The sequence below is a fragment of the Peromyscus maniculatus genome, chromosome 22 (genome assembly GCF_049852395.1).
Source record: "Peromyscus maniculatus bairdii isolate BWxNUB_F1_BW_parent chromosome 22, HU_Pman_BW_mat_3.1, whole genome shotgun sequence".
NCBI classification, from domain to species: domain Eukaryota; kingdom Metazoa; phylum Chordata; class Mammalia; order Rodentia; family Cricetidae; genus Peromyscus; species Peromyscus maniculatus.
The window spans coordinates 3,706,187-3,732,322 of NC_134873.1; the positions used below are offsets into that span (position 1 = coordinate 3,706,187).

The 26,136-nt window shown below is 61.3% G+C and overlaps 1 protein-coding gene and 1 long non-coding RNA gene across 2 annotated transcripts; one reads left to right on the forward strand and one right to left on the reverse strand.

Moving 5' to 3' along the window:
• The first annotated feature begins 5,505 nt into the window (after positions 1–5,505).
• On the forward strand, positions 5,506–25,836 carry Rexo1 (RNA exonuclease 1 homolog). The gene is made up of 16 exons (XM_076558850.1): positions 5,506–5,802; positions 14,527–16,247; positions 17,074–17,175; positions 17,755–17,968; positions 19,345–19,508; positions 19,854–19,985; positions 20,255–20,378; positions 21,166–21,279; positions 21,492–21,629; positions 21,769–21,882; positions 23,047–23,120; positions 23,327–23,437; positions 23,732–23,847; positions 23,930–24,068; positions 24,144–24,264; positions 24,340–25,836. The coding sequence occupies exons 1-16, from the start codon at positions 5,646–5,648 to the stop codon at positions 24,426–24,428; spliced, it is 3,630 nt and encodes a 1,209-aa protein (XP_076414965.1). The 5' UTR covers positions 5,506–5,645; the 3' UTR covers positions 24,429–25,836.
• LOC121825040 (uncharacterized) lies at positions 13,648–19,351 on the reverse strand. The gene is made up of 3 exons (XR_013047039.1): positions 18,606–19,351; positions 16,739–17,917; positions 13,648–14,568 (listed from the first exon to the last, which is right to left on the reverse strand). It is a non-coding gene; the product is annotated as an uncharacterized LOC121825040 (long non-coding RNA).
• Positions 25,837–26,136: the final 300 nt, after the last annotated feature.

Here is a 26,136-nt window from a genome sequence, read left to right on the forward strand (position 1 = left end):
CGCTGGTGTCTGTCTGATTGGTTCCCAGGTCCCACCCCCATCGCTCTGGGCCCCCAAGGCTCTCCTACATCCTGGGGAAACTGAGGGAGCCTGCCGATATACTCAGGGGTCTGGCCTAGGACCCTCTGAGGCCCTGGGAGGGGGCTGCCTGCAGCAGCCTGTGCACAACGTGAAGTCACCCACGCCTGGCGCAGCTGCGCACCCGCCACCCCGTTTCCCAGCAACGGGAGCTTGGTGACAGGGCTCCTGGGGGCGTCCGCCACCCGCCCCCTTCCGGAGCCAGCAGGGGGTGGGGGTGGGGACGGACCCCAGGAGCTGAACGGAGTGGAGGAACTCCACAAGCTCTAGCCCAAAGGTGCCTCGGGACCCCCCCCCCCACGCCGCCCCAATGTGCACGAGCCGATCACCCACCGCAAACCCTCTTGGAATTAGGGAGAGGGGTGCGAGGGGGGGATTCGAGAGGCTGAGAGCTTTCAGGCGCCGCCGATGAGAGTTTAAATCCCTGTTTGGGAGAGACACCAGGTCCCAGGGGTCTGCAGAGCTCTGGGGCTGAGGCGGGGTCGGGGTGGGACCGGGAGGAGCCGCTGCCCCATGGCACCTGCTGCGCCCGCGGAGTCACGCACCCCACCTAGTGGCCAAGGCTAGTACTGCAGCCGCGTCTGTTCAGGGCCACCCCGCCCGGGGGTGGGGGTCCGCCTCCCACCTGCAGGGCCGCTCCCACCTGCAGGGGCGTTCCCTGGGCCCTGGAGAGCTTGGGTGGGGCCCGGCGCCCACGCTGCAGCGCCCACGCTGTTCACTTCCCACGGCACACCACCATTCAGGCCTCCGCGAACCCTCGGCTTCCCCATCTCCCTCACGGTTCTCTGACCAGCTCAGAGGTCCTTGATACTTCCGCGGGGCACACTCCCGACCCCCGTCCTTGGGTGGCTCCTTGAATCCCCACCTGCAGCTCTTGAGATGCCTCCAACCGCCCCACCCCACCCCTGCCATGCTGTCCCGGTGCCCTGTCACAGTGCGCACCCCATGGTCCTTGTACCACTCTGCAGTTGCGTGGTGAGAGCTTGGCACGTATGAGGCCCTCAGCGCCAACAACAGCACCACAAACGCCTATCCAAAACTCCGCTTTTATTTGTTTGTTTATTTATTTATTTATTTTTTGGTTTTTCGAGGCAGGGCAGGGTTTCTCTGTGTAGTTTTGCGCCTGTCCAGGAACTCACTCTGTAGCCCAGGCTGGCCTCGAACTCACAGAGATCTGCCTGCCTCTGCCTCCCGAGTGCTGGGATTAAATGTGTGCGCCACCACCGCCCGACAAGAACATTGTTTTATGCCATAACCAGCCCTCGCCCCTTGAACTGTCCTCTCCGCTCCCCAGCCGCCACGAATACTCGTCTTGAATCTACATCCCCAGTTCTGGACCTTTTCTGTGGCGTCTGCGCTTCGGCCTGGGTGTCTGGTTCTCTCCGAGCATCATGTTTTCCAGGCCCTCTACACCAGTGGTTCTCAGCCTGTGGGCCGCGACCCCTTCGGGGTCGAATGACCCTTTCACAAGGGTCGCCTAAGACCATGCTTACATTATGACTCAGAACAGTAGCAAAGGCATGGTGGTCCACGCCTTTAAACCAGCACTCGGGAGGCAGAGGCGACAGCAAACAGAATTACAGTTAGGGAGTAACAAGAAAAATAATTCCATGGTTGGGGGGTCGCCACAACACGAGGGACTGTGTTAAAGGGGCCTGGAGAGACGCTGGGAGGTAAGAGCCCTGGCTGAGTTCAATTCCCAGCAACCACAAGGTGGCTCCCAACCCTCTGTGATGAGATCTGGATCTGGTGCCCTCTTCTGGCCCGCAGGGATACATGCAGACAGAGCTCTCATACCTAAAAAGATGCATAAATAAATAAAATAAAAAATTTTAAACATAGAATAAAACAAAGGGTCTGGCATGGGGAGGCTGAGGACCGCGGCTCTAGGCTGTCGTGCGTCAGCCTTTCTTCTGTTCAGGACTGAACAAGACTCCAGTGTGCAGATGGACTGTGCTGTGAGTTTGTCATCCGTCCATCCACGTACGGATTGTGAGCTGCGTTTAAAATTTGACTCCTGTGACTAATGCTGATGGGAACAGTGATATTTAAGTTCTTGGTCGAAGTGTTTTTATTTCTTTGGTAAGCAACTAAGGATCTACTGGCAGGGCTTCATGGTTTACTGCCATCTCCCTTATTTCACGGTACCCTGCTGAGAGGGTCTGGGGGCGTGGTCAGGTGGAGCCCCGCCCAGAATCCCCAGTGAGGGGCTGGGGGCGTGGTCAGGTGGAGCCCCGCCCAGAACCCCCCAGAGGGGCTGGGGGCGTGGCTGAATGGTGAGTGCCAGCCTGGCCTCCACAAGGCGCTGGATTCCAATCTCTTGCCTGGAAATCAAGAAAAGAAAGAAAAGAAAAACCTCATCCTGGAGGTGCTGTTCTTGCCTCTGCCTGTGCTTTTCAAGATCACGAATGTGGCTAGAGTGGGTGTGAAATACACAGGGTTCCTAGCAGCCCTCGGAGGTGGAGGCAGGAGGATCAGAAGTCCAGAACCATTTTCACTACTAAGAATGTTTGGTACTGGGCTGGAGAGATGGCTCAGAGGTTAAGAACCCTGGCTGCCCTTCCAGAGCACCTGAGTTCAATTCCCAGCACCCACATGGTGGCTCACAGCCGTGTGACGAGATCTGGTGCCCTCTTCTGGCCTGCAGGGGTATGTGCAGATAGAACAGTACATAATAAATAAATAAATATTTAAAAAATGTTTGGTATTTTCCTGTCTCTCACTTAGGGGTAAACCCTCGAGGTCTTCTTCCCAATCATCTATGGCAAATGGATGTCACTCATATTGCAAAATTTGGCAAATTAAAATATGTACATGTGAAAAAAAAAAGAATGTTTGGATCAGCCTACATTTAAAAAAAACAAAGCAAGTTATGCATAACGGCCCTCAGCCCGGTCGGCTGGGAGGCCAGGCAGGAGGAGGACATAACCCTGTCCGGGCACTCGGCGGCGGTGGTTACTGTAGTGGGACAACCTCGCTGAATGTGGAGGGGGTTCAGTGGACAGATGGACGCTGTGGGTCGTCCTGCTGGGTACCCGCGGACACCAGGTCTTGACCGCTAGTCTGGCGGGGGTTGGAGATGAGACTTGTGTTATTAAGCACACTCTCAGATGGCGAGGTGTCTGGGAAGGTGCTGAGGACTCGCGTCCCCAGGGAGAAACCCCAACCTGCTTTCCCTGCCGGCACACGCTCCCCGTTGTGGCTGAGGCGGCCTCCCCACGTCGCAGGCTGAAAAGCCCACGCCTGGGACACCTCCCTTGCTGACCCAGAGTCAGGCTTCGGATCTGAAATTACACCTGGTTCTCTATGCTCTCCCACCGCCCCGCTCACTTGTTTATAGTTGTTGCATAAATACACTTAAACCTCATGTCTACACCTAGCCTGGCACCACACTCACAGGGCTGCGCTGAGGTCCCCACCTCCTGTTCCCCCACACTGAAGCTTTGCATCTGACACAGTGCCAATCCCAAGCCCCAGCCCCCAGACCTGCCACCCTACTTTGTCTTAGTGACTCCGATGACCCCACCACCTCCTGGGAGGGGAACTGTGTTATGCCTTTCTGAGTGTGCTTTTTATTTATTTCTCTTCTTCTTTTCTTTCTTTCTCCACACCCCCCCCCCCCCGACAGGGTTTCTCTGTCTATCCTGGAACTCGCTCTGTAGACCAGGCTGGCCTCAAACTCACAGAGATCCTCCTGCCTCTGCCTCCCAAGTGCTGGGACTAAAGGCGTGCGACACCACCCACTCGTTATTTATTTATTTTTAACTATCAGCTTCCGGTAACCCAGGCTGGCTTTGAATTCTCTAGGTAACTGAGAAGATCTTGAAGGATCCCCTCTATCTCCACTGTACTGAGTTTACAGGTACGCACCACCAGAATTCCCTTTTTAAGGCTGTGTAATATTCCACGTATGTCAGTCATGCTTCAGTACTTATCTAGGTTACTTCTATCTGTGAGATGTTTTAAATGACGACGGTATGTGACATGAGTGTTGAAATAGCCTTTCAAAATCATGTGTTGGCTCCTGCTTGTAATCCTCAGACCCTGGAAGCTGAGGCAGTTGGATTTTATGGAATTTAAAATGAGCCTGGAGCACAGAGGGAGATTCTGTTTAAATAAATAAATAAAAAATAAAAGTGGCCGGCAGCCATGGTGGCTCAGGCTTGTAATCTTAGTTAGCATTTAGGAAAATTGCCACAGGTTCAGGATCCGTCAGATCCTGTCCACACAAACAAACAAAACTAACAAAAAGAGGGAGTCCGTCGAGGGGTGGGGGCTGGGGGGCAGCTCAGTTGCTAGGGTGCTCGCCTCCGGTGGCCTCTTTTCTCTCCAGAGCAGTATCATGGGGCAAGTCCATGGCCAGTCTGTGCTACACGAGACCTTACCTCGATCAAAAGCAAAACAGAACACGGGCTGGGGAGATGGGGACCTGAGTTCTAATCCCCAGCTCCCGTTTGACGCCAGGCGTTTCTGTGGGTTCGCAACCCCGGCCTTGCGGGCGGAGGGAAGCAGATCCTCCAAGTCTGACCGTCAGATAGTACAGCTGAAGTAAGACGCCTTTCTCAGAAGAAAACAAAACAGAAAAAGAAGCAAAAAGGTGTAAAGCTATTCGCCCCTCCGGCCTCTGCGTGTGGCTGCACAGTCGTCCTGCACCCCTCAAAACACCCCCCCAACAGAAATAAAACAGAACAAAACAACAGTTCAAAGAAGTTTCCGGAGTGTGGCAGAGCGCCAGTCTAGGGTATCCAGACTATGCAAAAAGTAGGAAATGTCCCGCCGACACCACCCGCGGTTCGGTGAAGGTTTGAGCGTCCACTGAGACCCACGCTGGTCTCCCACTGCTGAGACCCCGGCTAGAGTCGGCTCCGCGGTGAAGAGCACTTGCTGTTTGCAGAAGACTTGGGTTCGAGTCCCAGCACTCGCACGGTCGTTCACAACCGTCTGCAGCTGCAGCTGCAGGGGATCCGACCCCTCCCTGCCTCCAGCGAGCATCAGGCACACTCACGTTTGCACACACATGCGTACAAACACAAAGCACATCCTAAAGGGGATGGGGTGGGGGGGAGTCGTCCCTGACTTCCCCCCTGTCCTCCCGGAGACGCACGGAGGCATCGCGGGGCGAAACCCAAATGCGTACAGATCCCGGCGGAATGAACACAGCGGGGCGCGACGGGCATTTCCAGTCAGGCGTGCTCTGGACAGCCCAGGCTCCTCAGGGGCTTGAGGCGCCAGATAATGAGGCTGTGTCCGCGGAATCCCGGAGCCGAAAGGTTCTCAGAGGCCAGGAATAGCTCATCACGCTCTCCCCAGCGCTTCTCCGGCCCTGGACCTCGGCCCCCGCGCCCGCCAACGTCCTGAGGGAGCCGGCATTTGTAAGCAGGCGCACTTCGGGCAGCCCTTCCCGGCGCCCCTAGCGACAGCGTCCCGGGGGCCTCTGGGGGCCTCGGAGCAAGATGGCGGCGGCGTCGGGGTCCGAGAGGCGCGAGCGGAGACCTCCGGGGCGAGTGTGAGGAGGGGTCCCGGGGTCCCGGGTCGCTCCGGGCCGGGGCCCCGCTGCGGAACGGACCATGCTACGCTCCACCGGCTTCTTCCGCTCCATCGACTGCCCGTACTGGGCGGGAGCCGCCGGGGGGCCCTGCCGGCGGCCCTACTGCCACTTCCGGCACCGCGGAGCCCGGGGCCCCGGCGCGCCCTGGGGCGGCGGCGCCGCGTCGCCCGCAGCAGGTAAAGCCTGCGCCACCGCGCCCGGCCCCCCGGCCGACCCGGCCCGATCGTGCCGCGCGGGGGCGCCGGGCGGCGCTGCGCCCGAGTCCGGGCCTCCCCGGGCACCGGGTGACGTGTAGACGCCCGCGGCGGAGACGGAGCGGGCGCCGCCGCCGAGCTGCGGGGCCGGGGGCCGTCCGTGCGGCCGCCCCGGGCCCCGTCCCGCCCGCTCTGCTCGGGAACGGGGTGTCGCTCCTCTCCTGCCGCCGTGCGCCCGGCCAACGCTGCGCGCCCGCGGCCCGGCCGGCTTCTGAGCGCGACGCTCTCCGCGGGCGAGGCCCCCCGTGGTCCGCGGTCGGGGGCAGCACCGGGCCCCAGGGGCAGCTGCTGTTTGTCAGGCCGAAAACCCGCTTGGCTTGGACGGGTGTAGACTTTTCAGTCTGGCAGGGAGCGTGTCGCAATGACGGGTGTGATGGTGCTTTTAAGAAGGCATTAGGGTGTAGGAGGAGGTACTGTGTTAGAAGGGAACATTGGGAGGGATTTTATTTTCTTCCCTGTGTAGGCTTGGCTAGTTTGGGACCCAGGGTCCTCAGTTCAACCTAGCAGGTTCTGGGATGACCCTAACCCAGAAGAGAATGCAGAGCATTCCCATTGCACTAAAGAAGACATTGTGGGGCTGGAGAGATGGCACAGATTTAAAAGCCCTTGCTGCTTTGGGCTGGGGGCACATTGCACACCTTTAGTCCCAGTGTTCAGGAGGCACAGCCAAGTGGACCTGTGAGTTTGAGGCCAGCCTGGTGTGCATGAGGATTTGTTCCAGAAAAGTCATAGATAGCATGGTCCTCTCCGGGGGTGGGTGGGGAAAGCGCACTTGCTCCTGTTGCAGAGGCCCTGGGTTGAGTCTCAGCATCCATATGGCTGCTTTATAATTCCAGTTCCAGGGCACCTGATGCAGCCTGGCTTCTGGGTACCACACGTGTATGAAACAAATGCATACGTACAGACAAAAGTCACATATGCATTAAAAACAACAACTTGAAAACAGTGCACTGCACCCAGACATGGTTACTCACACCTTTAGTTCCAGCATTGGGAGGAAGGGGCAGGTGAATTTCTTTGAGTTCAAGGCCAGCCTGGGTTACATATGTGGCCTTCTCTAAGAAAGAAAGACAGGCAGACATTAGGAGGAAAAGGCTGGAGGGAGAGGGTTATTGAACAGAGTACTGTTTAGACCTCTTTGGTGACCTCTGTCCCTTAGAAGTGGCTCTCCTTTTTTATTATATATATATGGCATATATACATGAGGCAGGTCTCATATAGTTTAGGATGGCCTCAGTTGATGGAGCAAAGGATGACCTTGAGTTTCTGGTCCTCCTGCTCACAGGAGAGGTGGGCATCATCTCCACGGTTGCTTTGTTGTTGCGGCACTGGGGACAGAATGCAGGACTCACATATCAGAGTCACCTCAGCACTGACCTCATCTCCAGTTCCCAGACTGATTTCAAATGCTCTGTCTCAGTCTGGTTAAGAGTATTTTAACATTCCCCCACCCCTGCCTCAAAGCCAGATGGTAGCATACACCTTTAATCCCAGCACTTTGGAGACAAAGGCAGGCAGATCTCTGAGTTCAGGCCAGCTTAGTCTACAAAGCAAGTTCCAGGGCAGACAGGGCTACACAGAGAAACCCTGTCTCGAAAAACCAAATAACACAAGTGTTTTGCCTGTATGTATGTATATATGTATATATATGCACCAGATGTGTGCAGTGTCCAAGGCAGTCAGAAGAGAACACTGGATCCCCGGCACTGAAGTTCAGGTGGTGGTGAGCCACTGTGTGGCTGTGTAAGTTCAGGTGGTGGTGAGCCACTGTGTGTGGCTGTGTAAGTTGAGGTGGTGGTGAGCCACTGTGTGGCTGTGTAAGTTGAGGTGGTGGTGAGCCACTGTGTGGCTGTGTAAGTTGAGGTGGTGGTGAGCCACTGTGTGGCTGTGTAAGTTCAGGTGGTGGGGAGCCACTGGGGGGCTGTGTAAGTTCAGGTGGTGGGGAGCCACTGGGGGGCTGTGTAAGTTCAGGTGGTGGTGAACCACTGTGTGGCTGTGTAAGTTCAGGTGGTGGTGAACCACTGTGTGGCTGTGTAAGTTCAGGTGGTGGTGAGCCACTGTGGGGGGCTGTGTAAGTTCAGGTGGTGGTGAGCCACTGTGGGGCGCTGTGTAAGTTCAGGTGGTGGTGAGCCACTGTGGGGGGCTGTGTAAGTTGAGGTGGTGGTGAGCCACTGTGGGGGGCTGTGTAAGTTCAGGTGGTGGTGAGCCACTGGGGGGGCTCTGTAAGAGCAGCTGGTGGTCTTGAGCAGTGAGCCATCTCTCTAACCCCAGGTCGGCCTTGAACTTGTGATCCTCCTGCCTCTGCCTCTTGAGAACTGGGTCTCTTTAGTTTCACACATGCGCTGGCTTAGGGTACCTGCAAGCGGCCTTCACCCCGGTGCTCAGGGCCCTCCTCTGGCCCTCCTCCCAGGCACTGGGGAAGCGGCCATGGAGGAGGGAGCCACCGCTCTGCCCATCTCAGCCCAGCTTAGGTGGCACGCAGCATCTTTTTGCTTGGTTTCCTGAGGTCAGTCCCTGGCTGTCCTGGACTTTTTATAGTGTGTATGTGACTGTCTCTGGGGGTACATGGAGGGGCTGGCACAGTGGCCTCACAGAGCCCCAGGGTCCCAGCTGTCTCCACTCTTGAACAGCGACTGTGTGCCAGGGGAGGTAGGGTGAGAGGAACAGAAATGAGAAATCAGGGGTCTGGGCTCGAGAGTGACCCCTACTCCTGCTACCAACCGCCACGTCTTCAGGGCCCCGGAACCTCCTTCTGAGACTCCCTAGCAGTGTGGTGTGGGTGGCCAGGGATGAAGACCCGGCAGGAGTTGTGCCCAGACTGTCCTGGGGACAGTTGGGGTGCCCTGGAGCTTTGTAGAAGAGTAGGGTTTGCTCAAGCACAGGAGGAGGAGGGTGTCCCTGCGGGGAGGGGACAGTAAGTGGCCAAGGCTGTGGCCAAGCTCCTCCTGAGCCTTGAGGGCCTCTGTGGGCTTCCGGATCCCAACCTAGTGCATGCGTGAGCAGCAGCGAGCCTCAGAGGGCCAGGCGCTGCAGGCCTCTTCCCACCCAGCTCTTCCACCCACACATGGGACCTGTGACTTCCTCTTGTCCTGTCAGGCCAGCCTTGGCTCACTGCCTGGGGAGACAGGCTTCAGGGGTGGCTTTCTTTCTCTGAGTGACCTGGGGATAGAGGGACCTGTGCCAGCCACTGGCACATCACAATGCTGCTGCTCTGGGCTCCTTCCCGAGGACAGAGCTACTTCTCCAGGACCCGCCAGCAGGGGGTGCTCCAGGCCCCAGCATCTGGTCAGCTGCTGCCTCCCAAAGAGTCAGGGATAGTCGGCACCGTGGGTGTGGAGACACCGATGCACTGGAGGCCGAGGCACAGCACCCCGGTCTTCCTCCGAAATACAGTAGCACGCCACCCTACTCTGCTTAGACTGGTGCTGCCAGGGGTCTGGTGTCTCTCTTCTCCTTGTCGGCCTCTTCCAGGCCCAGCTCTGCCCAGCCAGGGAGCATCAGGGCTGCAGGCGATGGGCAGCTGGCTCCACTAGTCCACGGTTGCTGGAGGAGGCGGCTCAGAGGTCAGGTGGGGGTCCTGGTCTAAGCAGGACAGGATGCAGGATGCTCTCTCCTGCCGCTCACCTGGCACATGTGCTGTGTCTTTAGAGTGCTTTTTGTGGGCTCCTGGAGTGTAGAAGAGCCCCCAAGTCACCCACCCTACGTCTGTCCTTCATCTGCCTCTGGCCATGGTCCCTCCATTGTTGTCATGGCCACGCTGGCCCTTGCAGGTTCAGCTGGGCACTGCTGCTGTGTGAGGCCATCGCTCACCGGGCCCTCTTGACCTGGTTCTGTGGCCTGTCTGCCCGGTGCCGCTGACACAAGGGACTTGGGATTCCAGGTGGGTGCTGGTGCAGGGGTTTGCAGCTAGCAACTTCTCCTCAGGACACTCGCCCACAGAGGCAGGGGCATTGGACTGGTAGAGAGGCCTGCAAGAGGGCAGCTAGTCAGTCCGAGTCCTGGAGGTATGGACTCTGCAGGGGGTGCTCCACCCTTGAGGGGAACTGTTCCTGGGTACTGGAGTGCGCCAGTGTTCTGGAAGCAGCCCCCTAAGAATGGACTTTTGCCCTACAGCAGCCTAGGGGTGCTCCCCAGCCTTGCTTCACTTTGACAGAGACTGGGGTGGCAGTGGTCTAGGCACATGTGCCCCGAGGCTCTCTGAAGGTCTTTCTGGCTGTTCTGGACTCGGTATACACCTCTGGGACTTTGGGAAGAGGACAGGTGGACCAGCACACTGGCTTCGTCCGGTTCCGGGAGAGAATAACTGCGAGTTGAGGATTTCTTTATTGACTGGAAAGGACTTACAGCGTGTGGACCGTGGAAACGGGAGGCTGCCTCCAGCCCCGTCCAGGGTGGTGTTCACGTGTGGCCCGTGGGGGCTCAGGCCTGTCCCTGCCTCAGAGAGAGCCCTAGGTATACAAGGCACCTATCTCCTTGCATCCCACTTAGTGGCCACACCTGCTTGGAAGCCCTGTCACCCTAAAGGACTGACCTTGTAGAGTCCGGGGAAGGCTCTGGAGGATGACCGGGGGGCACAAGGACCCTGGGCACATTCCTTAAGGGTGACCTCCTAGGATAAGGCCCGTGCACCCGTACTGAGGCCGAGGGGCACTCCTAGGCCTGGCGCCATCCTCTTTGGCCAGACCTCGTACTTGTGTGTGGCTTCCCATAGCTCTCTCTGGTGACCTGCTGCCAATGTGTGTGGTCTCTGTGCAGGAGTCAGCTAAGGTAGCCCTGGAGCTTGATCCTGCTTGGGGGACCTCATCTGTCCAGTAGTGTTGAGCTTGGGGAACCGTAGGTGCCTGGATCCCAATGTGGGGTGGGAAGGGCCAGCCTGGGAAAGATGGGTCACAGTCCTGTGAGGGCCCTGGGCAGTGTGGCCATCTCTCTGGGGCTGGCATTCAGGACTGTGCAGTCAGAACCCATCCGAGACAGCCAGAGCAGCCTGGTGCTCCCAGAACTTAGGACCGACACCCCTGCACTACCCACACTCTGCCTCTCCTCCTCTGTGGTGTTTGAGGAACATCCTTCTCCGCCTCCAGGGCTGGGAGCTCTTATCAGCTCAAGGCTGGGCTGGACCCTGAGCAGTCTCTTGGCCTTTATCAGTCCTTTGGCCTTGAATGGAGACCTCCGGTACTGGCGAGGGACTGGCTTCCCGTTGGCAGAAGAGAGGCGCAGTGAGATACTGCCCCTGTTGAGACTCAGCTGCCTCTGGTGTGGCCTGTCAGACTGATATGTGGACAGGGTTGCCCAGGAGAGCTCTGCTTGCCTGGGTCCGGGTCACTCCTCCACTGGCCGTCTGAGCTTTCGCCAGGCGTCCTGGTCCAGCCTGAGGACCCCGGTTCCCCCGGCCATCTGTCTGTCAGCAGGGCTAGTGAGGTGTGACGGGTAGTGTGTGGATCCCACCCCCAGCCAGGACTCAGGGACCCTCCCCTGCGGGTGTGGGGAGCCTTTGGGGGCTCAGTTACCTGTGTGGCCTAGCCCCCTCCCCAGAGAGCACCGTGTGCACCCACATTTACACAGAAGGGTCTTCCTTTGTCACTGTAGGGTTGGGTTTTGTTTTTGTTTTTTGAGACAGGGTTTCTCTGTGTAGTTTTGGTGCCTGTCCTGGATCTCACTCTGTAGACCAGGCTGGCCTTGAACTCACAGAGATCCACTTGCCTCTGCCTCCTGAGGACTGGGATTAAGATGTGGTAGCTTCTGGGGTCAACATCTGCATTAATGAAGGGTGTGGCAAGATGCCTGATAACAGCCGCTTAGGAAGGGTTGTTTTGCTCACAGAAGGCTGCAGTCCATCACAGCAGGGCAGGGATGGAGACAGGTGGATGGAGACAGGTGGATGGAGACAGGTGGATGGAGACAGGGATGGAGGCAGGGATGGAGGCAGGTGGATGGAGGCAGGTGGATGGAGGCAGGTGGATGGAGACAGGTGGATGGAGACAGGTGGATGGAGACAGGTGGATGGAGACAGGTGGATGGAGACAGGGATGGAGGCAGGGATGGAGGCAGGTGGATGGAGGCAGGTGGATGGAGGCAGGTGGATGGAGGCAGGGATGGAGGCAGGTGGATGGAGGCAGGTGGATGGAGGCAGGGATGGAGGCAGGTGGATGGAGGCAGCTGCTCATTGAGTTCATAGAGCAGAGGTAAACACTGGTGCTCGGCTTGCTCTCTCTCTTGTTAAGCCTGGGCCCCAGTCCATACACTGGTGTCCCCAAGTGTGTGTGGTCTTTCCCTTGCAGTTCACGGTCTCCCAGGTGGTCCTCTGAAGGTTACAGTGTGGTGCCAGGGTCCCCTCCCCATGTGCCCCGAGTCCTGGAGGGTCACAAGGTCCCCCAGAGGACCGTTCCTCAGGAGGATGGTGAGGCAGAGGCCCTCAGGATCAGGCCGCCCCTTTGAGGCTGCCCTGTGTCCATGTGTGAGCTGCAGACAGCCCAGCTCCTGGTAGCTGTGTGCTCAAAGTCTAGGCCTGCCAGACATGGTGGCTCACACCTGCCACTCTAGTACTTGGGAGGCTGAGGCAGGAGGATCACCATGAGTTCCCAGACAGCCTGAGCTAGAGCAAGACCTTGTCTCAAAGAAACAAACAAGCAATCAGAAAGGCCGTTGGACGGCTCAGCGCTTGCCCCAAGGCAGACGGCACCCAGGGACCCCTGGAACCCACATGGGTCCTCTGACCTCTGTGTGTAAACCCTCCGGTGACTCACATACCAAAGCCAGAGGGGGAGCTCACCAGACAGGGCATTGCTTGCAGAAGGCCTGGGCATAGCATTCAGTTTAGTTTCTGAGTTTACCCCTCATCTCCTCTCCCTCCCTCCCTCCCCCACTCCCTCCGGGGGCTTTGGGTGTGCTAGGCAAGGTCTTTGCTACTGAGCCTCCCCCCTTTACCTTTTTCTTTTGAGATCGGGCCTTGCTGGCCTAAGCTGACCTTGAACTTCTGATCTTTCTGCCTCAGCCTCCCGTGGGGCTGGTCCGCTGCCTCTGATTGTTGGAATGTTACTTTCTAAGAACCCAGCCCAGCCTGGCATCACTCCAGCATATTCAGGCCAGCTAGGGCTACGCCATACTGAGATCCCGCCCCAGAGAACTAAAGAAAAGTGAGAGGCAGCTCACCTGTTTCCCGGTCTCCCCCAACCCCTCCCACAAGTCAGTGGGCTCTGGCCAGTTCCCAGCGTGGGCTGAGTTCTTGTCCTCAAGTTCCTGCCCTTCCTGTGAGCATCTCCTCTTTTGTCCTTCAGCCTGCAGATGTGAACTCCCTGCAGGTGCCCCCACTGTGCTGTCTTTCATGGCAGAGCTTGTATTTCAGGCTGTCAGCTTCACACAGCTGCGGGAGGTCATGGAAGACTGCACTTCCTCCAGCCTCACCCTGCTCATGCTGGAGGCCCTTCCCGAGTCCAGTCCTACCTCCCTGAGGACCACCCTGTGGAGGCCCAGGCCCTGCTGATGCAGGATGGTCCCCAGCTCAGGGTCATCAGCCACAGGGTCGTCTCCTGGGCTTTCTGCAAGTGTCTGGGGCCTGGCCTTCAGCAGGGCTGCATGGGCTGTTGAGAAGGCCAGCTGATTTGGAACAGACTCCCCTCCCTGATCTACACCTCGACTGCGTGTTCTTCCAGCTTCCCTTGGGGACAGTGCTCAGAGGGGGATATCAACAGTGTGCCTGCACCCCACCCCTCATCCAGATAGACGTGGTTGGGCCATACAGTTCTTGCTTATACTGGTGGGATCACACCATAACTACTGATCTCTTTATTAAGGCTTTAAAAAAAGATTTTTCCTTTTAATTGTGTTTGAATGTGTGTGGGGGTGTGAGTTAGGTCCGTATGGAGGCCAGAGGTAGACTGGATGGGGTTGCGGGGTTGTGAGCTGCCTGCTGTGGGCCCACGGCGAGGGTGTGGACTCGGTCCCTCCACAAGTGCAGTGTGAGTTCTCTGTGTCCTCTGTGAAGAGGAGGGATGGGTGAGGTAAGGGTGATCAGTGAAGGGCGATCACTCCAGGAAAGCTGGCCGTGGTGGGGTGCACTGGGGAGATGGAGGCCCCGGAGCTTGAGCCGGCCGTAAAGCCAAGTGAGACCCACTCACTGGGGACAGTGCTGCAGGCCAGCTAGAGCCTTGAGCTGTGGGGGTTTAATTCCTGGTAGGTCCTGTGGGTAACATGACTGACTACCTTGGTGGTCTCCAGGCCATGCCCAAAGGTCTTTGGGAACCTCACTTCTCTGTACCCCTTTTTGACAGAGGAACTCACGATGTAGCAAAGGCTTGCTTTAACTCCTGACCCTCCTCCTGCCTGTCCTTTTCTAGAGTTGGGTGACGGCTGTGAGCCATTGTGACTGGTTTATGTGGTGCTGGGGAGGGAGCCCGTGGTCCCTGGCAGTGCTGTCCGTGAAGACCCAGACCCTTCCCTTCCTTGAGCTAGACACCCCCAGCACCCGTCAGTCATCCTCTGCACAGGTCCTGGCATAGGGCAGGCGATCCCGACCCAGCGGCGTCACGGCGTCATGGTGGGATGTCCTCGGGCCCAAGCCTGGTGTGTCGGCTGTGGAAAGCTGGCTCTCTTACCTTGCCCATCTCTGGCAGGCCGGCTCAGGGCTGTCCGTGTTCCCTTCCCTCCCAGGGCTTGGCTATGACCCGTACAACCCGGAGCTGCCTCAGCCTCCTGCGGAGAGAGAGAATGGCGCGCTGGGCCAAGGTGATGGCATGCTGGAGCTGGAGCTGGTCAACCAAGCCATCGAGGCTGTGCGCGGCGAGGTGGAGCTGGAGCAGAGGCGCTACCAGGAGCTCCTGGAGACGGCACGGGGCCACGGGGCCGGGGCTTCGGCCCTGGCGCCCTGCAGCCCTGCCGCGAGCCTGGATGACGACGACACCTTCTCGCTGGCCCTCACTTACACACCAGGGGGCCTGCTGAGCCCAGACTCAGGCTACCAGCCCACCCCACTGGCTGCCCCTGCGGAACCAGGTCACAAGTACTCATTGGCCCCTTCAGAGAGGGGTCAGGGCAGAGTTGGAGGGGGCACCAGTGCCCTGGAGTATGTCCCCAAGGCTGTGGGCCAGCCGCGCCGCTATGGTCGACCCGTGTCTGGTGGCAAGTACGTGGTGGACAGCTCAAAGCCATCAACAGATCTAGAGTACGACCCACTGTCCAACTACTCAGCTCGGCACCTTGGCAGGGCCAGTGCCAGGGATGAGAGGGCCGCCAAGCGGCCGCGAGGCTCCCGGGGTGCTGAGCCCTACACACCTGCCATCAAGAAGCCCTGTGACCCCTTCGGTGGCTGTGAGGCCAGGTTCTCAGACTCAGAAGATGAGGTGGCTAGCCCGGCGAAGGCCGATGTCAGCAGCCCCAAGGCTGGGGCTGAACCTGAAAGCAAGGCGCCTGGGAAGCCTGCCTCCAAGGAGGGCCCGGAGCCCGTGGCAGGCAGCCTGCGGGACACCAAGGAGATGGCTGTGCAGTATGACGTGGAAGACCTCGGGCAGCCTCCGAAAGCGGCAGACCCAGTAGCCAAGGCCTCTCACGATGCTGGGGTCCCCAAGGATGGCAAAGCCAAGAGGAAGAAAAGTGGGGCACCAGCCAGCCTCAGCCACAAGGACAAGGCCCGCAAAAGAGACAAGAAGAAAGACAAGGACCCGGGACGGCCCCGGGAGAAGGAGAAGGTGTCTGCAGACAAGAAGAGGACACAAGCTGGCGGCCCCCGGGGCAAGGCCCAGGGCTCCGAAGGGACCAAGAAAAAGCCATCCAACACCACTGCAGTGGCCAGCTCAGGGAAAGGGGGACCAGGCCGCTCCTCCAGCGGAGGGCCCCGGCCCCAAGACTCTGGGTCTGGCCCCCACGCCTCGCTGGCCTGCAAAGGCGGCAGTGATCGGAAGACATCATCAGGGAAGTTGGTGGAACGCAAGGCCCGCTCCCTGGACGACAGTGCCCCCCAGGAAGCCCCTAAGCTCAAGAAGCGGGCCCTGAGCCACGCTGAATTGTTTGGGGATGAGAGTGAGGAGGAGGAGGACTCAGGCTTGGGGACCAAGGCACCCCGGGTCTGGCCCCCCACCCTTCCCAGCCTCAGCTCAGACTCAGAATCAGACTCCGACTCCAGCCTGGGCCTGGGTGAGACACAGGTGCCCAAGCGTCTCAAGGCCGAGCCGCCCGCATCCCCCGCACCGCCCTCCCCATCCTCCTCCTCCTCCTCCTCCTCCTCGGGAGCCAGCCAGTGTGCAGAGGAGGACGTGGACTACTCGGCCCTGGAGAAGGAGGTGGACTTCGATGCGGACCCCATGGAGGAGTGCCTGCGGATCTTCAATGAGTCTACCAGTGTGAAGACGGAGGACAAGGGCCGGCTGGCCCGGCAGGTGAGGGCGCTGGCCTTGGCAGGCGAGGGCCCTGTGAGGGGACACTCCATCCCGCAGCCGTCTCCAGCCGACTCCAGCCTCTGTGACCCAGGCAGAAGCCGCTCCTTCAGCACCGGCCTCTTAACTCCATTCAAAATTCAGGAACCCTCGGTGGCCGCCTGCTGCCCCCCTGCACCCTGCCCAGAACGAGGATGCTGGCTTTCTACCCACCCAGCCGGCTTCCCGTGGCAGCGTCCGACTGACCGTTCAGACTGACCGGCAAAGGGGTACCGGGCCCTCCCGCCCCACGCCTGCCTCACACTTCCTGTCCCCAGCTCTTTGGCCTCTCTCCTCCTCTGCCCGCCCACCCCCACCCCCACCCCCAAGCTCTTGCTCCTCTTCTGGCCTCTATCCTCTCTCCTCTCTCCCTGGCTGGCCTGTCTCAGGCCAGCCTTGACCCATCTGGGTGTCCCCCTTCAATGTCCCCATGCTGGCCACCAGGGGGCACTCACCCTGAACAGACAAAGATGGACTGGCCCTTTCCCTCCAGCACTAGGCCTACGGGGATGATGCCCTTGACTGGCACTCCGTGTCTGAGCCGTCATCCTGGGCTGGGTGTGGGGGCAGCAGCAGGGCCGTGCCCACTTGTCCTTCTGTCCACAGAATTGCCACCCTAGCCTGGGAGGCAGGTGCTGGGGCGGGCCTTGGGCCGCAGGGTGCTGATCCCGCTGGGTAGGGCTCTCACCGGCAGGACCGCCTGAGGTCTGGTGGTGACGTGAGCCTGGGTGGAAAGGCAGGGGTGCGCCCCAAGGAAGACCTGGAGTGAGGAGTGCCTGTGTGTTTTCAGCCCCCCAAGGAGAAGGCCGTGGAGAAGGCGCACGCGGGCCTGACCACTCTGTTCCCGGGGCAGAAGAGAAGGGTCTCCCACCTCTGCAAGCCAGGCAAGGAGGTAAGACCCAGATTTGGGCATGAGGGTGGGGAGCTGGAGGGAGAAGGCCTGCCCCCCGGTCTGGACCCCAGGCTTCCTGAGCTGGCCTTTGGTAAGCTGGTGTTCAGTAGAGAAGCGTGCCCTCCCTGTCCGCTCCTGTCCGCTGTCCTGACCTGGGCCCAGGGGCTTCAGGGAGGAGTGGGAGGGCTCCAGTGGGTAGTGGGGCTGAGCGGGCTCACCAGCCCGAGCCCAGGCTGCCTCCGCTGTGGCGGGGAGACAGTGGGAACCCCAGGAGAGGCCACCCACCCAGGGCTGCGACCACAAGCTCGGGCCCACAAACATTCAGTCCTTAAAGCCTCCCGGGACGGGGGCAGGGTCCCAGATGCAGTTTCTCAGGAAGGCTTCATCTTTGAGATGTGCGCAGACAGGTCACCAGTGCCACCGTTATCCCCGTACTGCTGGGCAGTGGGACGCTGGGATCAAGGTCTCCAGAAGCCAAGGAGCTGGGAAGGGGGAAGGCTTCCCCACCCTGGGGCTCCTCATCCAGCCTGCCTCGAGTGCTCTTGACTCAGCTGGCCTCCAAGACCTGTGTTCTTTCAGGCAGAGGCCCCAAGGAGGGCCCCCGTGGCCCCCCCAGCCCGGCCCCCGACTGCTCAGGAGGTGTGCTACCGGAGGGCGCAGCAGGCGCAGAGGGACTCCGCCAGCTGGCTGCAGGTGGCCCCGAGGCCCACGGACAGACTCTCCTCCGTGCATATCTCTGCCCCTGGGGAGAAGAGGAGGATTGCTCACGTACCCAACCCCCTCCTGGCCACCAGTAAGTCCTGGCCCCGCCTTCTCGGACCCCCAACCCCAGCATCTGGGGTACAGGGGGAAGCAGCACCCTGGGGACTTGTCTGATGTACGTGGCCTTGAGCACCACCTTGCCGGGGCCTTGGTGGCTGGCTGACTGGAGCAGGGACAGGATGACCCGGAAGGCCGGGCAGCTCCTCACTTCCTCCCAGACTCAGGCCCTGGGATGCTGGAGGCCAAGGGTCATTGGGGACTGTCCCAGTCCAGGGACCCTCGGTGGACTTGCCTGGGTCTACCTGGGGTGGGCAGCGGCTCCGAAGGTCAGGTTGGAGTAGTCCTATCTGTGCTGAGCACAGCCCCCCCGCCCCCCCCAGAACACACCCTGCCCAGGCCGTCGGTCGGGCTGCTGCTCATGGCTCCCAGGGAGGGTCTTGCCGTCAGGACAGACCACTTCTCATTAGTCATGACGGGAGCCTGTGGCCCAGTCAGGAAGAGCTGCTGGGCCCGGCCTTCTTCCTGCCTTCCCCAGGGCTGCGGTGCCTGGGACTCTCTGTTCCTGTTCATGCCCACGGCCCAGCCATGGGGAAGGCTCCTGGCCCCAGCCACAGCAGGGCTTGTTAGGGCCGCTCTGGTTCTGCACCCCCTTGTCCCCAGACACGCACCTTGATCTGCCGCGGTGCTCCTGCCGTAGCTTGCTCACAGGGCTGGGTTATCATGCCCGTGTGCCCTCCTCCTGTGGGACTAAGAGAGCATGGGGAGCCCTCTTGACGAGCACAGCCTCGGGTTGGTTCCAGGACGGATGGCAAAGGCAGCCTGGTCTTGCTCCCTGGCCCTCTCCAGAGACGATCCTGACTAGAGGCAGACGTCCCTAGTCCCTGTCTCCCTTCTTCCAGGGGCTCTGATGGTCAGGCACCCCACACCCCTGCATTAACAATCGGGGCAACCCTGGCCACCCACTGCCAGGGCGGAGACTGTATGGTTTGTGACCTCATGACAGGGACAGGCAGGTAGCCTGTCACAATGAACGGGCCAGGGCATCCCAGGCCCTCTAGTCCTGTGCCTAGGAGCCAGGGCTACCCCTCAGACGTCAATGCCTCGGAGTTGGGGGCTGGAACATGCGGCAGAGGCCCCGAGCACACCCTGCCATTTGCCAGACTGTCCCGACCGCGGCGTTGCCTGAGCCGGCCTGCACAGCCGTGTGGCCCTTCCCCACCTCCATGGACTTGCCCCAGGGCAGCTAGAGTCCCATGTCCTTCCACACCCCGAGCACGGCACCCCGGCCCCCGCTGCGCTGCGAGATGCGTGTCCTGCTCACACTCAATGACCACAGCTTCCTGGTGCTCCGCAGCTCCGTCATGGGCCTCCTGTCCTCCTGTGCTCACGTCCCCTGTCCCCCACCAGCCCCGACAGGTGCCAAGAGGGCGCTCCCTGCCAGCAGCAGCCAGGCGTCCCACGGTCCTGAGCCTGGCAGCCAGCCACTGAAGACACGCACGCTGTCAGGGATGGCATCAAAGACCACCACCACTGTCACCCCCAAGCGCATCGCCCACAGCCCATCACTCCAGGTACCTGTGCCCAGCTGGCCCCTCCCAGCTCGCAGGGCTCCGAGGGCCCAGAGCTCTGCCCCCCTCTGCTCATTTGTCCCCGCTAGGGTTCTGGGTCGGCCTGGCAGTGTGCTCTGTCTCCTAGTACTGAGGAGGAAGCCGGGTTCCTGCGAACCGGGCAGGCTTATGCCCAGGCCGCGGCCCAGCCCCTCACGGGGGTTCTAGGCGGCAGGCCCGCCCCTGACCATTCCAGCCCCAGCCTTTTCCTCCAGAATCCATGGCTGGGCTCAGGCTATGGACAGCCCATTCCCGTCTTCCCCAGAGGCTCTGTGTCCTGACCCCCCCCCACCCGTCTCTTTCCTCCAGAGTCTAAAGAAGCCCGTTATCCCAAAAGAATTTGGCGGCAAGGTCCCCACTGTGGTGCGGCAGCGCTATCTCAACCTCTTCATCGAGGAGTGTCTCAAGTTCTGCCCGTCCAACCAGGAGGCCATCGAGAAGGTGGGGGGGGGGAGGCGGGACAGGGAGCCCTGGTCACCGTGGCCTTGGCCTGAGGCCAGGGAGGGCCCGTGTGTCTCCCTGGCTCTTATCTAGGCATCTTGGTCCACTGCCTGTCCCACTTCCCCGTGGGCAGCAGGCTCCTCCTGCCGGTGTGTCCCCGGAATACACGGCGGGGTCTGTGCGGGGTCCCCTGGTCCCGAGCCTGCCTGCTGTCGCCTAGTGCAGCTGGCCCTCCTGCTGATGCTCCGGTGCCACTGTGTCCTGCCTAGGCACTGAACGAGGAGAAGGTGGCGTATGAGCGCAGCCCCAGCAAGAACATCTACCTGAACGTGGCTGTGAACACCCTCAAGAAGCTGAGGGGCCTGGTCCCCAACACCGTGCCCAGCCTCAGCAGTGAGTGGCCGCTGTGAGGGAGGGTCCTGCCCAGAACTCGGTGCTCACGGGCTGGGGCGGCAGGGCCGTCCCTGGTCCCCACGCACAGGCTGGAGCGGCAGGGCCGTCCCTGGTCCCCACGCACAGGCTGGAGTGGCAGGGCCGTCCCTGGTCCCCACGCACAGGCTGGAGTGGCAGGGCCGTCCCTGGTCCCCACGCACAGGCTGGAGTGGCAGGGCCGTCCCTGGTCCCCACGCACAGGCTGGAGTGGCAGGGCCGTCCCTGGTCCCCACGCACAGGCTGCTGCCTGAGGTTCCTCTGCCTCTTCCCTCCTTCACGGGTGGGGCCTCTGCTAATGGCGCCCACAGCCTCTTCACAGTGAGTGGCTGAGCACTGCATTTGCTAGGGGAGAGGGACAGTTAAGAGGCCTCATTATGTTTCCTTGAGAGGCCACATTAGGCAGCCACCACGGTGATCTTGCTTCCCCGGGCAGCCCTAGGCTCCATTAGCTCCCCCCCTCCGCTGGAGGGCCGGGGTGGCCTTCGTAGGTGGTGACAGCTCAAAGCTTCAAAGGGCAGTCGTTATCTGCCTCACACCTTCCGTCAGGAGCAGTCGGCCTGGCCTGGCCACCCAGAGCACGGGTCGGGGGTTCCTCAGCCCTGGGGTGACCTGTCCTCCCCTTCCCAGCCGGGACTCTGTAGGCAGTAGAGGGTGTGGACATGTTAGGAGTTGGCTAGGGCAGCAGTGTGGCGGCCTGAGGACAGACTGCGGCCGGCTCACGCTGCCTGGCTCCTCCCCTTCCTTCTAGAAGCCGGTGGCCGCAGAGTTGTGTCCCACGAGGTGGTGCTGGGAGGCAGATTGGCAGCCAAAACCAGCTTCTCACTGAGCCGGCCCAGCAGCCCACGGGTGGAGGAGCTGAAAGGTGAGTCCACAGCGCTGCTGCTCCGTCACACATGCACCCACACGTGCACGCACCCACCCACAGGCACACACCCCATGTTCCGTATCACCGCCCCCCCCCAGCAGTGACAGCCAGCGCCCCCGCAGGGACTGCCCGTACAGCAGCGTGCGCGTGCGTGTGCGTGTGCGTGCGTGCGCCTGTGCGGGTCCCCTGACCCTGTGCCCCCCCCCCAGGGAACGCCTTGTACAGCCGTCTCAGGGAGTACCTGCTCACTCAGGAGCAGCTCAAGGAGAACGGCTACCCCTTCCCCCACCCAGAGCGCCCAGGGGGCGCCGTCATCTTCACAGCCGAGGAGAAGAAGCCCAAGGACCGTGAGTCTCCTCCAGCCGCGTCCCCGCCAGCAGGACTGGGTGGGGAGCGGCCTGCTGAGTCGGGCCATCGTGCTCGGGGTGCTGGGTGCCAGCCTCTCGCCCACTCGCCCTCCGCCTGTCCATCTGTCCTCACCCACAGCCTCCTGCAGAATCTGTTGTCGCTGTGGCACCGAGTACCTTGTGTCCTCCTCGGGCCGCTGTGTGCGCAGTGAGGAATGCTACTACCACTGGGGACGCCTGCGGCGGAACCGCGGTGAGGCCCCGAGCCCGCCCGCATACACCTCCCCCTGTGCCCGCCCGCATACCCCTCCCCCTGTGCCCGCCCTATACCCTCCCCGTGTGCCCGCCCTATACCCTCCCCGTGTGCCCGCCCTATACCCTCCCCCTGTGCCCGCCCGCATACACCTCCCCCTGTGCCCGCCCGCTCCCCTCCCCCTGTGCCCGCATACCCCTCCCCCTGTGCCCGCCCTATACCCTCCCCGTGTGCCCGCCCTATACCCTCCCCGTGTGCCCGCCCTATACCCTCCCCCTGTGCCCGCCCTATACCCTCCCCCTGTGCCCGCCCTATACCCTCCCCCTGTGCCCGCCCGCATACACCTCCCCCTGTGCCCGCCCGCTCCCCTCCCCCTGTGCCCGCATACACCTCCCCCTGTGCCCGCCCGCATACACCTCCCCCTGTGCCCGCCCGCTCCCCTCCCCCTGTGCCCGCATACACCTCCCCCTGTGCCCGCCCGCATACACCTCCCCCTGTGCCCGCCCGCTCCCCTCCCCCTGTGCCCGCCCGCTCCCCTCCCCCTGTGCCCGCCCGCATACACCTCCCCCTGTGCCCGCCCGCATACACCTCCCCCTGTGCCCGCCCGCATACACCTCCCCCTGTGCCCGCCCGCTCCCCTCCCCCTGTGCCCGCATACACCTCCCCCTGTGCCCGCCCGCATACACCTCCCCCTGTGCCCGCCCGCTCCCCTCCCCCTGTGCCCGCATACACCTCCCCCTGTGCCCGCCCGCTCCCCTCCCCCTGTGCCCGCCCGCTCCCCTCCCCCTGTGCCCGCCCGCATACACCTCCCCCTGTGCCCGCCCGCTCCCCTCCCCCTGTGCCCGCCCGCTCCCCTCCCCCTGTGCCCGCCCGCATACACCTCCCCCTGTGCCCGCCCGCATACACCTCCCCCTGTGCCCGCCCGCATACCCCTCCCCTGTGCCCGCCCGCTCCCCTCCCCCTGTGCCTGCCCGGCCTTCTGTGACCTGCGTGTCCCTTCCGGAGCATGGGGTCTGTGTGTCTCGCAGTCCGCAGTGTCCCCAAGCGGGGGCCGTCCCCGGGCCTGCATCAGCCTGAGATGCCCAGCTCTCTGTCCCTGGGTCGTGGTCCCTGGCGGGTGGGCAGGGTCCCCTGCCTGCCTGAGCACCGTCGCTCTCTCACCAGTGGCCGGGGGCTGGGAGACGCAGTACATGTGCTGCGCGGCTGCCGTCGGCGCCGTGGGCTGTCAGGTCGCCAAGGTAAGTCCAGCTGCATGCCGCTTCCCGCTCTCGGCTCTTGTCTGCCTCGGGCACTGCCCCAGGTCGAGGGACACAGTGGAGTGCCGGAGTCAGGCTTGTCCCGGGGCCTCCAGCCCTTCCAGTCAGGAGCCTGCACGGGCGGGCACCCGGTCCCAGGCGTGCATGGGGCCTGTGCCGGGCCTGCTGCTGACCCCCTTGTTCCCCAGCAACACGTGCAGGACGGCCGGAAGGAGAACCTGGAGGGCTTTGTGCGCACCTTCCAGAAGGAGCTGCCCGAAGACGCCCACGCAGGGGTCTTTGCCCTGGACTGTGAGATGGTGAGTCTGGGCTCTTCGGAGCCTGGGCCACTCTGGAGGGGGAGGAGGTGAGGCCGCCGGGGGCTTGCAAGTGAGTGCATGGCTGAGGTGCAAGGCTGTCGCCGACGCCCCATCTCCACGGCTGTCTTGCACTATCAGGCTGGGGGGGGGTCTCCTCGGCCCACTGGAGAAGGGTTCTCGGAGTTCCCGGCCTGTGTCTCCCTCTGCTGGGGGGATCTGTGCAGCAGCCATGGCTGGCAGGGCAGGTGGGCTTGGGCGGCCGGCCGCACCTAGCGCCCATCTCAATGCCCGCAGTCCTACACTACGTACGGCCTGGAGCTGACCCGCGTCACAGTCGTGGACACAGACATGCAGGTCGTGTATGACACCTTCGTCAAGCCTGACAACGAAGTTGTCGACTACAACACCAGGTGGGGCCCGGCCCTCCGCGGGACCCAGCCTTGCGCCTGTCCTGCCTTGCCCAACCCTCCTCTCGAATCCGGACCCCTGCAGGTTCTCGGGGGTGACGGAGGCTGACCTTGTGGACACGAGCATCACGCTGCGGGACGTGCAGGCCGTCTTGCTGAGCATGTTCAGCGCCGACACCATCCTCATCGGACATAGCCTGGAGAGCGACCTGCTGGCCCTCAAGGTAGCTGGGCCTGCCGGGCTAAGGACGGGAGAGGCCCTGCCCAGCAGGCCCTGGCACGCCCCGCCTCTCCCGTAGGTTATCCACGGCACGGTGGTGGACACCTCGGTGCTGTTCCCGCACCGCCTGGGCCTGCCCTACAAACGCTCCCTGCGGAACCTCATGGCTGACTACCTCAGACAGATCATCCAGGACAATGGTGAGGAGCCAGGGTGGAGTGGGGGGCGGGGGCCAGGCGGTCAGGACCGTGCTGACCGACCATGCTGTCCTGCAGTGGATGGGCACAGCTCCAGTGAGGACGCCAGCGCCTGCATGCACCTTGTCATCTGGAAGATCCGAGAAGACGCCAAGACCAAGCGATGACTCCCCACCCCCGCCCCCGCCCCCACGCCCCTTTCCTACAACCCCGACTCCCCTTCGCCCCGATGCCCTCAGCCCCGATGCCCTCGGCCTCTTTTCAAACTGTAATAAAACATGACAGCTGACCGTGTGTCTCCCGAGCTCGGGCTGCAGGTCTGGAGTGGCCCTGAGCTGGGGCGGAGACGATCCCTGAGCCCAGCCCTACATGTCACCCTCAGGCCTGTCCCTGTGCCCGGTCGGCCCCACCCTCCCCTGCACCAGGCAGTGGCCCTCCTCCTCCTCCTCCTCCTCCTCCTCTGTATATAACGCAGCTGACAGGACAAGCCCTCCTGGTTTGAGACGGGGGTTGTCTTTTTTTACTTTATACTGTTATTTTTATTAATTTTTATTTAAACCTGCTGACCCACAGTTCCTTCTCCTCAGCAGAGGAGTCCAGCCCTGGTGCCACTGGGATCCAGGGCCTGAACCCCACACAGTCAGTCCTGTGGGCTTGGATGTCTGCCTTGTGGGGTGGCTTCCAGAACTCACCCGAAGCCACCGAGACTCCCCACCCTCAGCCAAGCCAGCCCCAAGGAAGGCCCCACCTTCCGGGGCCTCTGGGCTGCCTTCCTGGGGGCTGCTGCCTCTCTCCGTGGGTAGGAACAGAATAAATGTTTGTATGAACTTTAGATTTCCTAGTGTGTGGTGCTTTGGGGGCCAGGCAGGACCCCAACACACCCCCTTGTGGCCCCTGTCCCAGGGGCCAGGGTCAAGGAAAACAAATTATTCCCTTGCCCAGAAACCATCTCTGATCCCAAGTGGGCCCATGCCACCCTGCCCTGGGGATCTCTGTGAGATAGCCCAAAGCTTGGGTAGGCCGTGCTTGCCAGCCCGCCCTCTCCTGAGGGTCACCTTGTGTCTAGTGCAGGCTGGTGGTGTGGTCTCATCGCCTGTGTGAGCCCAGCTACGTAGACAAGGTCCAGAGTGGAAACCAGGAACCCCTACCACGAGGTGTCTTGAGAACGGGCCCGGCCATCCAGGCCACTCTGTCCCTAGGCCAGGAAATTAATTCTGCAGTTCTCATGTCCCATGTGACCTCGGCATGACTGGCCTCCTCTTGGCAGTTACCTGTTGGGCACAGAGGAGCCCCAGAGCCATCAGGCCCTGGCTTGGCTAGCTGGAACTAGAACCATGCAGGGCGACCCAGCTGTGAGGGTCAGGGCAAGCCTCCTGCGGGGTCTGTGGCTCACGGCAAGGGCAGCTTCCAGGGGTTACTGCGCGGTGTAGGGAGCTCTCGGCTGCAGGGTCCGTGGGAGCTTCCTTGGTTAAGCCGGGCCATCTACCCTCAGGGTTCTCTCGACCAATCTGTCCCATCTTCTACCTAATGTAAAGTTTTTTTAAAAAAATAAACGGTGCCGATGTATTCACAAGAGTCCAAGTGTCTGTCTTGGGTGCTTTGATGTGTGTCTCTGCCTATGCCCTGCCCAGGACATGTCAAGGGACCCTGGAGGTTTGCCCGGGGCAGGAGGCCAGCCTACAAGGACCTTTCTGTTAGCTTCCCCGGCTCTGCATTGACGGCCTCAGGGCCTGTGGATGTCTGTGGAGGGGCGGCTGTCCCCCGTGTGATTGTCCCCTTGCCCTGTCAGGGTAGATCTCCCAAAGGCCATCCAAAAGGACAGGAGAAATACTTGACCAGTGATTCTCAACCCGGGTCTTGTCCCGAGGCCGGCCT